The sequence below is a fragment of the Gavia stellata genome, chromosome 14 (genome assembly GCF_030936135.1).
Source record: "Gavia stellata isolate bGavSte3 chromosome 14, bGavSte3.hap2, whole genome shotgun sequence".
In the NCBI taxonomy this organism is placed as follows: domain Eukaryota; kingdom Metazoa; phylum Chordata; class Aves; order Gaviiformes; family Gaviidae; genus Gavia; species Gavia stellata.
Genome location: NC_082607.1, coordinates 488,025 through 504,314, shown reverse-complemented (window position 1 = coordinate 504,314; position 16,290 = coordinate 488,025). Strand labels below are relative to the sequence as shown.

The following is a 16,290-nucleotide window of genomic DNA, read 5'->3' as shown; positions in this document are numbered from 1 at the left end:
GTCCCGGGACACTCCAGGGATTTTTCTCCACCCTAAAAACAAATAGAACATTTGAACCAAGCTGAAAAGTTAAAATGTAACACAAACATTTGTCTGAAGTAGGGATAATGGAAAAAGAAGACAGCAGCTTCTTTCTCTCTCAACATGCTACAAGAAAACTTTATTAATATGGTTCTTTAGTAGGAGTACTGCAGTAAGTGGACGGGAGTATTACCAGGAACATCCTGAAACTCATTGTCATTCTGTTTAACGATGCTGGCTGTTGTGTTTCTAGGTGGCTCCAATTCAGAACCAGTCATTAATTATTAGCTCAGCTCTGGGTTTCATGGAAGCTCTTATGTAGATGAGACCTGCTATATTTTCATGCTTATTTAATGCAAAACTTCCTTTGGGAAATAAGGTGCTAAGTGAGCTTTGAATCAGCAAGGTAAAACCTACAGAAGTTACTTCCAAGTTACTGCAGGTCGGTCAGTAACGTTTGAATTGGCGGTGATGGGGCAATAAGTTTTTCTCACTTGCAAAGTCTGTTCCACACCTCATTGAAATATTCTGGAATAAAGCAAAGCAAACCACAAGAGAGATCAACCACTGCACTTCAGCAAACGAATGGAGGTGAAACAGCTGAAACAGCAAAGTGCAGTTTTAGAAGTAAAATAAATGAGCAGTGTTGGTAACACTAACCTTGCAAAGAATTACAAGACCTTCAATAGTGTCAGGATCTCAGTGTGACACATTCCAGCTGAAAAATAGACTCTGATCTTCCAGGCCTTTGGAGTTAGAGTGGGGGAGAGGTGAGACGTGTTGTGTGCCACCCTCCGGGTCCTCAGACCTTTCACGAGTTGCCAGCAGCTCAGTCCCCTCCTGGCTCTCCATCATGCCTCTCCTTGCAGTGTCTCCCTTTTTGAAGATGTGCTTTCACATCTTTCTTGGTGGTGGCACACCCAGGAACAACACCTTGCCAGTAAACAGCCTGTGGGATTTTAAGCGATCAACGGGACAGCTTTACACCAGATTTCTACAAGATGAATGTCAATACAAAGCCCATTTACTCTTGTCCACTTCTTGTCAGGTGAATATTAAAAATGAAAATTAATCAGGAACAGTTTAAGGGTCAGCGCAGATGCCACAGATGAAGATTTGCTACTTGATAAAGCTGAGAATTTTGTTCTCCTAGGAAAAAAAGAATGACTTCTCATTTTGTCATGTAAAATATGGCGTTCAGTCTTCCTCACCTTACCGGACACCAATCTCTGTGCAAATGATGGCATTGTGAGAGTTAACGCCTTTCTTGTAAAGAAAAAAATCATCAACAAGGAGCAACTCTTGAATCTGAGTCAGTGATCAAAAATTCAAAAAATGGACAAAGTCCACAGTAGAAGTAGAGTTGCTGTTAGTTTTACCAGCTTAATAATTATACAATTAGCTAATAATTACTCCACTGGCTAGCTTATCTCCTGCACAATGAGCACTGGATTATTTAGTAATAGCAATAACCCTAAACTGAGTCTAAATTTAGGCTACCAGTCTGACGTGTTTATAGTGTTTGGGAGGTAGAAAGCCTTACAAGTGGATCTTCAGAATTCTACTTATCGCAGTTAAAGACAAAATGAGAATGACCCTCTATGGATGGGTATATTTCCCCATTCCTCTCGCTTACGTATACCTCTCTCTTTCTACATCTCCCTGTTTTCAAATAAAGGCATTTGGTCTTGATTAAGAGAGAGACACAATGCTTTGCAGTTTGATGGAACTGTGAAGTGATCCAATTGACTGGTGCAGTTCTGATAGCTCGGGATGTGACTAATTCCCCCCTAGCCTGTGGCGTTGCGTCCTGCACCAGGAGGATGTGAGGACACCTACTCCGCCTTTCCCTCCGATGCTGGGGGCAAGTCTCAGAGCAAACACATTGTCTTCTGTGCCAGATGCTTGATGCAGACCTGCCTGAAATCAGTGAGGGAGGGCTCTTCCGTTGAATTTAAGGACCTCTGAGTCAGGTTACGGAGGAAGGAAAAGAAACAGATTCTGGACAATCACCTCAAGGACATAATACTTTTTTAAGGCAGGTCAGCATTGCCAGACTGCAGATTCTTACTGAAGAAAGCACTGCTTGTGTAAGGATTAGCATAGGATGTGCAGTTAGGAAGCCAATGTCAGCTTCCATCTGGGAGCAAACTGTCCCTTAGAGAAACCTTGCCAGATGAGGGACGTCTCTGCATGCCTGCCTTCAGACAGGCAGACTGTGGATTTGACCTTGGTGTACACCATGCATCCCTCCGTGCAAAGGCTGAAGGAAGCCGGACCCAGCTTGCTGTCCTGCTAAAAAGATGAGTAGAAAGAACAGACGCTGTTTGCTTTATTTGTTCCAGAGTAATGAGTTCTAGCAGTTCTCTGGGAGTGCATTGGGATACATGCAAACTGCATTATTTAATTTCATTGAATCTTTCCAATGTAAAAAGAAGAACGTTTGAATGAGAAGACATTTCATTAAATTACTCACCTCAACAATGTTGTATTTGGGTTTGTGGTTTGTTTGTTTTTTTAAACAAGAGACATTTTGTTTACAGAAACCCTCCAGACACTTACATTATGGAAATGCCATTTGCAGTGGTATGAATTCCAAGTTTTCCAGACAGTAAAAAACCCAGCTTAGTAGTAATATCAGGTTTATGCTGTGATTTACTTGTAACATAAAATGAAAGACTCAGAAGTCTGCCTCCACTGTGCCAGCTCCATTCAGATCTCCACTTATGCTTCTTTATTAGTGTAAATAAAATAAAGGCTCACATGATAGAGCCCATAGGAGAAAGTCTGTTGAACACATTTCTTGTAGGTGAATCAGGGAAGACATCTGAGTCTTGGGTGCTTGTTCTCCGAGGAGATTTTTCTAATTCAGTTTCCTCCCCTAAGCACATGCTTCTGCAGAGTAATTTCTGCAGACGTGCAGTAGGGATGAGAGATCACCGTTTGTATGAGGGGAGCATTGACTTGAAGCGCTAGCATTGGTAATGCCGGTGTGTTTTGCAGTATCTCAAGCCACATGAGGTCTCTGTTCCTTGTCCTCTCCCCTTCCCACAATTATCTTAGGAAGAAGCAAGATTCATGTTATGCTTACTCTTTCCTCAGATTCACAGTTTCTTTTTTAGGCGCAAATACATTCTCAGGTCACACCTCAATATTTTTGTACCTATCAAAGCATCTGGATTGCCAAATTTAAATAGTCTTTCACTCAGATTTGCAACTGTAGCAAACTGCCAGTCTTCAATGGAAATGCGAAGCTGTAGAAGCGTAATTAGTAGTATTTTGCACAGGAAGGACAAAACTCATTTTCCTTTCACTGTTGTTCAAGGCTAAAACCTTCACAGTCACGAAGGCTGAGCCAGCACTGAATGGACACAAGTCAGGAAACTGGTTATTCTTTCTGAGGAAGAGAAAAATGCAACTTTGGTGAATTTTCACAGCCATTAGTTTGAAGCTGGGCACACGCTCGCACTTGATATTTCTCACTGCTGCTCCAAATCCAGCCCTGAAATGCCAGGACTGGCTCCCACCATGACCTGTCAGACCAGCAGCTGCCTGCACCGGCTGTCCCGGCACCACCGGCCGGCGTGCCCACGTGCCGAAGAATCTCAGCTATTTCATTACGTATGGGGAGCCACTGCTCAGAACAGGGTAAACGCTGCTGAAAGCGCTCGATCACCACCCAGAGCAGCAGGAATGCAAGTATCAGTATTTGGGGCAAGTGCTGTGGCACATTATCAGATGCTCAGTTCCATTGAGCAGGGGAGTGTATAAAGGTTTACAAATGAACTCGTTTCATCTAGTGCCAACTTTTCCTGTCTCCTGCCTTTTGGTCTTAAAACCTGCCGATCTCTTCCCAGCAGGTTACAAAGAGGTCCCAGCAGAGTTACAAAGCAGGTTCCACCTCATGCAAAGCAGGGTGCCCTGTTCAGCAGCTGCCAAGCAGTTATCGCTGCTGCCCGGCGGGTTAACTCCAGGACAGACAGACAGGCTCACATGCTGGGGAAGGGCTGCCAGTCTGACAAGGAAGCCACAAAGGACACAGTTCTTGAGGGCTGGTAAAAAATAAGACATTATTGAAACTGAAAATAATTTAGACTTTAAAGACATGTTAATTAACAATGTTAAAACATGGCAATATAGAGTTTTCTTAGGAAACATAATGATGTGAGACATTCTTGAGGGAAAGCCTAGAGACTACAATGAAACCCTACATGTATCAGCAGAACAGGCACCTACTGGCCACTGCCCCTCTTGCTTCCACATACAGCCTGGCAAGGCAATTCAGACTTCACCGCCTCTGACTGCTTGCATACTGTTTTTATTCTTAACCATGAAGTTTTTCACGGAATAGGTAAAGAGCTGTATTTGTGTAGCATATTTGTGTGGACCTTACAGCCCTTACGTGAGTCTGCCGTCCACCCTCCCTCGCACACGGAGTGATACCCCCAGTTTGCTTGCCTACAGTGAGCCTGTGCTCCCAGTGCTAGAGGAACGGGTCACAGCCCAGTTCTCATCCCTGGCCTGCCAACTGACAGCCCCTGATTTGGAAGGTGAGGGAAGGAGGTTGGTCTCTGAGGTCCATAGTCCCTGAGGGCCTCCTCTGAATGTACCCAACGGGCCGTTGTCATCCAGCCTGGGGAGCTGCCCTGAAGTCAACCAGCTTAACTTGCTGGGACCAGCGGACATGACTGTCATGCTATTAGACTCAAACTGGTGTCTCCACTGGTACAAGCTCCATAAAATTATTTTGACTGTCAACATTTGAGTTCCAATTTAGTATGTCCTATGGTGATAACAGAAAGACGTCAAAAAAGAAACATGTAGAAAGTGCAAAAATGAAAAATTCCTCCAGAACCATTTCTATTTATTTATTGGGTGGCTGGTGATGTTTGTTGAGTGGGCATTAGTTTAGTCCTTAGCAAAATGACAGGTGGTGTATGTTTTAAGAAAGGGTTTGTTCCTCAGCTAGCTACTGCTTGAGAATAAGCTCACTTGCATAATTTCTTCCTGGAGCACAGGTTGCAGTGTAAACGGTGTTTTCGGGTGACTACTAGTAATCCTTACAGAACAAAACAAGTCACTGAAAGAAGAACACCTGCAAAAATGGAGTGAGTTTTTGCTGTCCTGTGTCTAAGCTGTGTTCCCGTTGTGATTTTGAGACATTTCCCCCTCCACCAGCAGGCACGGCCATCTGTGGGGCTGGAAGGAACACGCCTGGGTCGCAGTGAGGTGGATGGGCAAAGCTGCGGCATTTCTGTAACAGCAGAGTAAGCGGCTGAGGTGTGCTGGGTGTAAATATGAGAATGGCTGTAAATGTTGTTCATCTTGAACAAGCTACAAATAAATAAAAAGAAGGAATCAATATAGTGTTTCTATATGCCTAAACAGTCATCTACTTTAAAACAGTGTGCATCAGTTGGCGTGTGTATCATCAGTGTCGGTTCCCACATTTGCTTTGGCTATGAAAGATTTTGTGTGCTGTTAAGGAATTCTCTTAACTTTTGCTGACTGTTCCAATGAAAAATTCACTCAGCACCCCTCATTCTGCAGCCCACGTGGGCAGTCCATCCCTGGAGATTTCTGAAAACCTGACCGGACAAGGTCCTGAACAGGCCAATCAAATGTTGGTTAGCTTGCTTTGGGCAGAAGGTCGGACTAGATGGCCTCCAGCAGCCCTTTCCAACTCATTTTTTCCCACGATTCTGCAGTTACAACATGATGCTGCCTGGCCATCAGATGAAGGGTTTAGCTTTCTGCCACAATTGGCTGAACACTGGATATGTCTGTCTTTGCAGAGTTCCTCTGGGATGATGCCCTAGCCTTCTGGCAGGCGCTGCCTCTTTTATAATGGCAGTTTTCAACCCAGGCATGCCTGAAAGGGGGGGAGATGGACTGCAGAGCATGGCTCTGGGCTGCACTCCTTCGCCGGCACACACATAGCAAGGACTTCAACTCAGATCTGAAGCTCTCATTCAGCCAACAGTAAATGAAGGGGTTGTAGCAAGTGCTGCTCATGGCAAACCAGTGAAAAGCAAAGTACAGAGCATTGCTACTGTGGATGGCCCTACAGGAGATCAACACCACATAGCAGTTCAGGGGGAACCAGCATACTGCAAAAACAATCACCACCACCATCAGCATCTTCAGCGTCATCTTCTTTTTCCGTTGATGGGCATAGTATTGCTCCATGGTGAGGTCCCCGATGGCATTTCTCAGCCAGAGCTTCTTGGCCACCATGGTGTATGTGATGGAGATCACAAGCAAGGGCAGGACATATAAGAGAACAAAAGTAGTCAAGTCCAAATACTTCCAGAAAAGATCAGCAGGAGGAGGGAAGCTGGGGAGGCAGACCATTCGTATTGTTCTGTTCCTGCAGATCAAAGAGAGAAAGAACTGTCAATTCCAGTACCAGATGCACACGACACCTGGAGGACAAACATCTCAGATGTTCTTAAAAGTTTCAGTAAAGGTACAGATAGCAGAAGTCATTCAGTAACATGGGCAAGTGCCACTTTCAAGAGAATAATTTGCTTTAAGTTTGACCTTTGGCCTCAGTGAAGATATCTTAAATACAACCCCAGGAAAAGAAAAAAAAAAAAAATCCATATTGACATCTGTGCCCTCTAATGACAAAGAGCATCTCTCTTCTGTGCCTGCCTCAAATTACAGGGCTGAATCTCTGAGCCAAAATCAACTACAAACAAGCCTGAAAGCAATTCCACTGATTTTCATTGTCGTTTTGTGAGAAACACACTGCCTAGTCAAGGAGAGGGAAGACTTCTCTGTTTCACCATACTTTCTGTTTTAATAACACAGATGGAGAGATGTGTGCCTTAGAATCTGTGGGACTTTGATTAAGCTGCATATGTCATATTAAAAAAGCACTGTGTAAAGGTCTTACCCAATATAAAATCTTGTCAAAGTCTGATAAATGGCATGAGGCAGTGAGAAGCAGCTGGCCATAACCCAGATGATAATGATGCAAATCCCTCCTTTCACCATGGACATGCGCGGCTTGAGAGGGTGCATGATAACCTGCAGAGAACACCAATCCTGAGGATTTACAACGTCCTCAATTGATAAAAACGAGCTGCAAGCTTTAGGAAAAAAAGAGTGCATCTTTGCTTCATCCATGTCCAGGAGCAAACGTTTCATGCTGATCACTGAATAAGAAGCAGGCAGCATGTGTGCTTTCCAAGACAGCAAGGAATACTCAGCATGGACGTCAAGTGTGGCACAAGTTGAAAGCCAAGAGGCTGTTCTGGCTTGTACTATAGGGAGTGCAAAAAGTCTCCTAATTACTACAGACAAGTCTCCAATACAGATGGCAGCCACAGTGCTCACAACATTTGGCATTTGGTGGACTCGCAAGACAGAGTGACAAGATGCTTGAGAACCACAGTTGACTGTAATCTTTGGCCAACATAGCACGAACAAGCTTGAAGGTCTCTTTTACCCTGTGCAGTACTGGCTACAGCATGGTGTAGTCCAGGTGTGTTTGCTGCTAAGGAGGGCCACTTTATCTGACAATGTCTTGATCACTCTTTCAGCCTCACATTGCAGTTTGAAGCGCTGCAGCAGCTCTGCATCCCTCCAGTATTAAAAGACAGAAAGGAAAGACTCATTTTACAGGACTTTGGAGAGTGTAAGGGCTGGAAAATGCAGAGCTCTGCAAGTATTAAGTGTTACTGCTGGCCCAGTGCCCTGAGCAGAGAAACATGCTCGTGTAACCCATCAGCTTGGCTTCAGACATCACGATGGTTAGATATCTGTTGAGCTGCGTGCACTATGGATGTTTATATTAGGCAATGAAACAGTAATTAAAAATAGACCTATCGTCATCCAAATGATCTCATGGCTGATGAAGCCTTTGGTATTTTATTCATGCCTTTTCTAGCCTCATTATAAATATCTACTTAATCGAGCTTCTACAACTCCCCTGGAGCACCTGTCTGCTCTGGTACCTCTCAGGACTATCAATATTTTTAGAGGCAAGTGTTGATTTCTCTTTGCTCAGTGACATCTCCTTATTTCTATTTTTACCTACTTGGGCCCTACTAGCTAATTCCAGTTCTGAGGAATCTACTCCACTGAATTGAAAGGCAGGCATTGTGTTTGCCCGTAATTAAACAAACACTTCTTGATACCTAGCCATGCTTTGCAATCAACCCAGGATCTACTGATTAAAATGAATCATTATCAAAATGCTTTGCTTTCAGGAGCTGCAATGTCACACATAGAATGGGCAGACTACCCAACTTTTTGTGGTAAAAAAGACAGAAATGGATGATCTATACTCTGGCAGTCACTGTAATTTTCTGACACCAGATGGAACACATCTCTGATGATCAGAGTAGAATCCGTTATTGGTTTGAACTTCATCTAGCCATGTCATTTATCACGTGAAATTGCTTTTCAGTAACAACTGTTTCTGTGATTCCAGCACTGCAAGAAAAATACACAGTCTGCCTGAGAGCGCGCCTTGCAGGATTTGCTCTGCCAGTGCACAGCATTTATCAGCTTAAGCAAAATTACAAACTGTATTATACTTCAAGGAAACCCTTCGGTTTGCACTCATTGCTTGATCTGTAAGGTTTTCCTGGTTGGTATTTGCCAAAAAAGTATCGGGGTGGGGGGAGGAAAGGAGAATTTCTCACCTTGAACTGAAAGTGCCAACACAGTTCTCACTACTTCCAGTCTTAGCATCCCAAAATAATGGGGCAAGCCTAAAAATTGTAAGACTCTTTATAAATAAATGCTGAGAAAATGCATTGGCTTGCTGGTGTTCGAACGTCAGAATATATCTAGGGCTGTACTCCACAGAGTGGCTGGGGTGGGCAGGGACCCCTGGAGATCATCTAGTCCAGCTCCCTGTGCAAAGCGGGGCCAGCTAGAACAGGCTGCCCAGGACTGTTTCTGGTTTGGTTTTGAGTATCTCCAAGGACAGAGACTCCACAACCTCTCTGGGCAGCCTCTTCCAGTGTTTGATCACCCTCCCTGTAAGAAAACGTGGGGGTTTTGTCCACTGCCGTGAAAGCTAGAGTTCTCCCTTCTATTGCTTGATTCGCAAGACAATGCACATTTCCGGGTACTGGGATTTGAAGGGAAAAATCCATGTATTTAGCGCCTTATTTTATAGCAAACATAGGGGTGATGTATATCGCATACCTGACGCCGATCCAGAGCGATGGCAGCAAGGGTCAGCACAGACACGTGAACGGAGCAGTACTGAACAAACCGGCTTATGTGACACATCAGCTTTCCGAAAACCCAGGTACTGCTTACAAACCGCACCTGAAGAACAGACAAAATTGGATTAAAACAGTGTGCATTATCTGAAGAGTAGCAAATAGGCTTCCCTGGAGTACGGTAAGGAAGAAATGCTGTAATATAGTTTTCTTATGCTTTGTAGATGCATTATACTCAGTTTATCTGGGGAAACAGTGCAAGAGGCTTTGAAACAGAGGTGAGATTTATTATACTGAGCAAATGAATCCACCTAAGTGGTGCTCTGTGTATGTGTGTTTGGGTGTACATGTGTACATGTAATGTGGTTCTTCTGAAAAATGTAAAGAAAGCTTAGCTCAACTCCTGGATGAGGCTCTGTAGGAAAAAACAATAGCTTGCCTCCTTAAAAACAGCTGCACGTCTGTCATTGTTAAAATGTTTGAATTTGTGGATGCTTAAAGTTGCATGGGTTCAAAACTTAGTGAGATAAATTCATGAAAGAAAAAATCATTGAAATAGCGAGGTAACACCTCTGAGTTAGGGACTGCCTGTCCGTGGAGCATCCCTGCCTACCTGCCCTGTGGGGTCTGCAGCTACCAGCCACGCTCAGGAACAGGACACAGAGCTGGGTGGCAGAGCTCCAAGCCCCACTCTCCTCTTGTCACATTGTGTGAGACACATCAACAGCAATTTCAGAGGTGTCAATTAAGCTACACAAACAGAGAGGAAGATTTTACCCTCCGATTGAAAAAGCAACTCACACTTCACAAGCTGGGTTGTCTTCCTCATCGATCTGACCTGCAAGACCCGGAGCCATCTCCATCTAGGCATGAAATCCAGCCGCTCTTGGGGAGGGGAGGGAGGCAGGGGGAGTTTAAAGCCTCCCCGAGACTGCAGTGGCAAGAGCAGAGTGGCATTTCTTACGCATTCCCAGAGGGGTGTTACTTATTGTGGCTTTTCTGCAGAGGAGATTATTCCAAATAACGATTGTTGTCGTACTCCCTTGTTATTCCTAACCATGCAATATTTATTCCAAATTAACGTAGCTCACTCTGGAAGCAGATTAAGCTAATTTGAAATAAAGCACATTTGCTACAGAACATCTATCCACACATAAAATTAGTCAAGACTAGCTAATCTGTTTTCAAATAATTTAATAATTCCCCCATAAAGACAACTCTAGTAGTAATGACTCTGTCACTGAAACGGTAGCAATTTGCTGTGTCTTTGAAGTTGATGTAAAGCTGTTTCCTAACAGAGATTACAGTTATTTAATTACTTGTGCCTAATGTGCGACTGTTGTGCAAACACACGAGGGCACTATCCTTTCTCTGAACAGATTAAGGGATGCAAATCCCATCAGAGCAAGGCAGAGAAATCCCACCAGAGAAGCAGGATCAATTTAAGAAAAGGTGAATTCAAATTGATAATTCAGGAACTGCTTTTGGAAGGCAGAAGAACACTATGGACAGTGCACAACTGCAGCTCGTCCAGGAGGCAAAAGGAGAGGGGTGGAAGCCAAAAAGAAACTCTGCGCCTTAGCGTGCTGCTGGCCCATTCGATACACGCGTACACGGCTCTGACAGGCACACAGACACCAGCAAAACACAGACAAGCCGGATGCTCACCAGCGTGAAGGGGGTGTTCAAAATGGTGATCATCACGTCGGCCACAGCCAGGTTGACGATGAAGAGGCTGGTGGCGGAGTGCATTCTTTTGTTCTTGATCACCACGTGGCACACCAGGATGTTGCCGAAGAGCGAGATGCAGATGATCACGGAGTAGGCTACTATCAGCAGCGCCTTCACCGTCCGGCTCTGGGACTCGCCCTCATACTTCGTCCCACTGTCAAAGTCCCCCAGGTCCTCCAGGTCCAAATCGCTGTGGAAGAAGGATTGGTTAGGGAAGCCATACAGTGCAGAGAAGAAATTGGTCATGTTGTGCTTCTCTGCTCTCCAGAAGGGCTTGGAGATATACTGCAAAGGGAGCCATGTGTGCCTGCTCATGGCTTGGGAAGCAAAGTTCCAGCACTGCCCGTGCTCCCGGGCAGGCTCCGTGTTCTTCTCTGCCCTCCTGCCTGGCAGCTCAGGTGCTAAAGTCAGTGGCTGCAGGAGGGAACACATGCGCTTGCATTTTAAAAATCTGCCCCCTGGTTGCAAACTACATAAAAGAGTTGATAAATGGGTCCTTCTTCCTGTGCTGATTACACGTGGGCTTTGCTTCAGGGACTCTCCAGCTGCTGTTCTGTTTCAATCCCCTATGTCCTATACACAGAAGCTGATTTAGATGCTGAAATGTCAGAGATCCCCAAACACTTTCTCTCTGCACCTAGGAAGAAATCCTAGTGAATATTTCCTTCTGGGCACTCTTCTGCTTCTTTTCCACAACTTCTTCTTGGAAATCCGCTTTATTGGTTTGCCACACAGTCCTTCATCTGTCAGGTCTCTCTTTCCCAAGAGTTTGCAGAGCTTGTCAGAATCAAAAAAAGCAAGGGCAGCCTTTCCCTTTTCTTTCCATCCTCAAAGTGTGTCTGAGCTATACGCTGAAGCAGCTTTGCTCAGAGACTGAGTGGTCCCTGCTTTCCCTGTGATATATACAGCCTGCCAGATGACACATAGCGTATGAAATAGCCAATAGTGTATCTCTTCCTAGTTTACCCTGAGGTGTATTGCAACCCCACACATAGACGATGGGAGAGTCTGACATGTGCAGATCTAGCAGAGAAGCAAAATAGAGAGAGTGGATGTGCCCTGATCTTCCCTGCCTCCTCTCTCCTCCTCCTCCTTTCTGGGTACCCAGCACAACAGCTATGTGGGGTGAAGCATCTTTACTAATTTGCAGCATTTTTCTTTCTCTCCATTCCAGAGTTTTAGCACACAGAGAACATCCGAGGATTTCTGCCTCCGGAGAGCTCCCAGCTTTGTGCCTAGCATTGTCCCTTCTCGCTCTCCCATGGCATGGAGGACAGTGTAAAAAGTGAAACGCAACCTGAAAATGAGAACAGAAGTTTTAGCGTGCTGCTCCGTGTCCAGGGAGAGTCCTGCTGCAGCTTGGCCCTCTGTGCACTGAGCCAGGAGGTGAGGGAGAGCAGGAGCAAACAGCAGCAACATGGGCGGCAATACCTTCCCTTCTCCTTCCCGTCCTTAGCAGACACTGTCATTCGCAGAGCAGCCTCAGGATCCAAGCTCAGAAATTCAGATGCGAAGAGCCTTTCTGTGCTGCCTTCCTGCAGTGGGGCCCTGCGCCCCAGAGAGGGGTCTGGCAGCACCGGGCTGCTGGGCTGGCAGAAGGGGCTGCGCGGGGAGCAGGTAGGTTTTCATACAGGATTGGAGACAAAAGCCAACTTCTCATTTTTGACAGACTCGGCAGCCTGGCATTCATTGGGCAACACAGGATGTCTTTTACCATAAGTGTTTTTGTCATATGTGTCTTCAGAGACGTCACCAGGCTTCTCCGCCCTTCTTCACCGTCCCCAGACCTTTTTTCTCCTGGCCCACAGCTGGCCCATACCTGCACCCCAGTCAGGGGCTGAACCAGGCACATGGCTGGTCAGGGCACAAACCAGCAAGTGGGCAGTTTCATCTTTTTCTTCATAGTTTCTGTTGTGTAAGGATACTAATCAACTCGGTCAGGATTTTATTTGGAGGATGGTAAATCATGCATACGTCGCTTAGAGCCGTAAAGGTGGAGGGCTGTGGTGCACATAAGATCAGAAACGCGGCTCTTGCTACCAAAGGAGAAATGGCAACCATTTCCCTGCACGTGTCTTCTGGAGACACAGGCTGTCAGGAATTGCTGCTGATGGTTTGGTGGTGAATGCCACCATGTGTATATATGTACCTATACACACACATGCCCCGTCTTACGCCACGCTCCGTCTTACGCGTGTGGCGGGCGGGTGCCTGTGCCGCAGATGCAGCCAGGGTGGCCAGCCCCACTCGCTGCAGCCCCAGCGTGGCTGGGCGCCTGCGCTGACCGGCTCTGGGGTGGGCGAGCACCCACCGGCACCTCCACAGTGGCTTTACAGAGGCTGTGGAAACACGCAGGGCTCCATCCTTGGGCTCCTGCGCTGTGTGGTTACATGCTCGTTTCCCGGTGTTCCCTTTCGTTTCTTTGTCATGCATTAGAAGGACGACTTGCCAGAACAGCATTTAGATGCATATGCTTAAACCCAATCGTCGTGAAATGCCCCCTGTGCCAAAGGCATACTATTCTCGTACTACAGTATTCTTTGCAGAACTAATTTATTCTGTCAAAGGTTCAAACACTTAAGCAATCACATGCTGTTTTGCTGCAGTTATTATCCACTTACAAACACTCTGAGCTGCTTCAGCAGACTTCAGTGTTCGTTATGCATCATAACTTAACGTTTTTGCAGGGTCCTCTAAGTCAAACAGAGAAAGCAAGGGAGAAATATACTTTTTCAAACACATCCATTTGAATTGTGTAGAGTCAAACTTTGTTTCTATAGAATATTTTTGGCTTTCTCACTTTGACACCTCTTGAGTCAAAAATTTCTGGAAATTTTCATTCTCATGAGATTATTTCACATTTTCATTTTTGGTGCTTTTTTGAGACAAAAAGAAATGTCAAATTCCTGAAATTTCAATTGAGGTGAAGATTCATTTTCTGAACAGATCTAATGTAGACTAAGTGTTGATGAGGACGAAAGAAATCAGAGCTGTATTATAAAAATTCAGGTCCTTGTTTGGTCAGTAGTCTAGAAAATCTAAATATCAAAGAATCAAAGCACTTATATTAAAAAAATAAAATACATACATTTGTTGGAGTTTGACAGGTAAAATAAGGGAAGGTCTGAATTTCTCAGTTAAAATTTTCCAACACTATCACCAGATGCTGGTCACAGGACTAATGTTGTCAGCATACGTAATCTGACTCAACTCCTGTCCCTGGTTTTGTCATCTACCTGGGAGCTGATGTGTGCATTTTTTAAATATGAACTCGCATCTCACCAATCTGTTAGGAGAGTAGCTACATCTGGATCTGTCTGGATCTGTAAGCTCTTAGGGATTTCATCCCACTTGGGAACATTAAACCACCAGATTATGAACATTTTCACAGGTCATTGCTACGGTTCATTTTTAGACGGTGTTTCGCTTGCTCTTAACTTTTCTCACTCAGTACAGTCTCTGATGACAAGTAACACGGGACAGCATGATCTTTCCGACAAAAGCATGGACTGCGTTGTCTTTGCTCAAGGACACCAAGTCGGCTGTTAGGGATGAGTCACTGGACTTCGCGGGGTTCATGGTATCTTCCCAGTACTTGCCTGCAGGGACTTTTTCCTGTCTGACAAAGATAAGCCAGATAATTCAGCAGCCAGTTTCATTGTGCAGTATGTAAAAGTGTCCAGGGTCAAGGCTGCTCGCTCTTGCACCTGAATTTAAGCTAATTTTAAAGAAATGGCTTCTAAAGACATGATTCATTTTCATTACTGGACAGTACTTAACGATGAGCCAAATCATGATAGTAATGAAGTCTGTCCCCCCAGGCTGTGTTACCAGAGTTAGTAGGTATACATATTAAAATGCTTGTCCCTGTCTGCTCCCATGAAGATGTGAAGAAAATGCTTTCATTACTGGAGTATGGAGCTTGCAGAGATGAATAAAATTGTCCCTACAGGTCCCTGCAAATTATTTTATTTCATATTTATGAGGTATGTAAAGACCTCATAAGAGAAATACTGAGAATTCAAGGCCATTACATTAAATATTTTCCTAATGCAAAAGTTCCCATCACACTCCAAAGGTGCATATTTTGGCTTCTTGCCTGCATCTCTGTCCGTCCTTCTCCGAGCTCCGTTGTTGGTGCCAAGCATGGGCCTCCCACACCGGTGGGGAAGGGTCATGGGAGCAGCTTGAGAAAAAGCTGCTGCTCCAAGCTGCTCCCACTTTGGAGACATTTCTGCCTCAGAACACTCAATGAAGATCCACAGAGCAACCCGCAGAGAAACCTCCAAGAGCATCCTCTGTCCTCCCAGGCAAGGGTTCCCAGGGGACCACGCCGCAGAGAGGAGGGAGTGCACAAATGATGGCCAGACCTAAAACACGTCTTCCGGTGCAGTAATGAGATTTCTGCCTTGAAAAAGAAAATGTCTCTGCTTTGCCATTCAGAGTTGAAAGCAGCTGGAGTAGATGGGAAGTTTCAGTGCTTGAGTCTTGTCCAGAGGGAGAAAATTCAACAGCTGAAATTCCCAAGTCTAAATCAGCAAAAGTTCATTCAATGTGCCTGCTGCATCAGGCAGCTTTTTGAAAGATTCCTGTTCCCTAGAGAACTAATAGCTTACACTTTTCTGTTTTAAATACAGGCTTGATAAACAACAGAAACAATGAGAGCTATATATCAACACCTAGATTTTTTTCTTTCACTTGAAAGGTGTGTTATAACTAAGAGTTTGGACAGTCCTTGAAAACCATGATCTGGGAACTTTTTCTTTTTTTATATATTTGCTTTAATGCACTGAGGACACTGTATTCCTCTTCATTTGCAATGACTAGAACTGCTTTTGTGACTCAGAAAATGTGGGATGAACAGGCACAGAAATCTTGCAGGACTTTTCATGGGCTTGATAATAAGACAATAAATAAACCATGTTTAGCGATAATGGAGTGAATACCTCAGTCAGTAATGAATTAAATAAAGCAGCTCTGCAGTTCAGACAGATGCTAACAATTCAAAATCACAAATATCTTTAACTTAGGGCCTATTTACCATGCAGAACAGCTTAATGTCATGGCAATAGTAAAGCCTACCACAGACCGCGTCTGAAGACGGGGAAAGGCAGGTGACCTTTGGGAAGTCCAGACCAGCCGAGCTGCAGCATCCCGCTGTAGTGCCCAGTGCGAGGAGGGCCAGGAGGCACCGCAGCCTGCCTCGGTGCGCCAGCACCCGCCCAGAGCAGCCCCCTGGCATTGCTGCAGCTGCACCCACAGGTGGAAGCAATACTCCAAAATGCATTTACTTTAAAAGGCATTCAGAGCCCTTTTGCACCATGAGGGTGTTCTGGGGTGTAAGGACACC

General features: G+C 45.0%; 1 protein-coding gene across 1 annotated transcript; it reads right to left on the bottom strand.

The window, feature by feature from the left end:
* Window positions 1-5,766: 5,766 nt before the first annotated feature.
* On the bottom strand, window positions 5,767-11,255 carry LOC104258730 (G-protein coupled receptor 83). The gene is made up of 4 exons (XM_009813914.2): window positions 10,878-11,255; window positions 9,190-9,315; window positions 6,923-7,056; window positions 5,767-6,391 (listed from the first exon to the last, which is right to left on the bottom strand). The coding sequence occupies exons 1-4, from the start codon at window positions 11,253-11,255 to the stop codon at window positions 5,767-5,769; spliced, it is 1,263 nt and encodes a 420-aa protein (XP_009812216.1).
* Between the last annotated feature and the right edge of the window lie 5,035 nt (window positions 11,256-16,290).

Bases quoted from the DNA above. Each gene is read 5' to 3' on its own strand.
- LOC104258730 (XM_009813914.2), bottom strand. From the start codon at position 11,255: ATGAGCAGGCACACATGGCTCCCTTTGCAGTATATCTCCAAGCCCTTC. The intron at 9,316-10,877 runs GTGAGCATCCGG...TCTGTTCTTCAG, and splicing joins TGAACACCCCCTTCACGCTG to GTGCGGTTTGTAAGCAGTAC. The intron at 6,392-6,922 runs GTAAGACCTTTA...TTTGATCTGCAG, and splicing joins TTGACAAGATTTTATATTGG to GAACAGAACAATACGAATGG.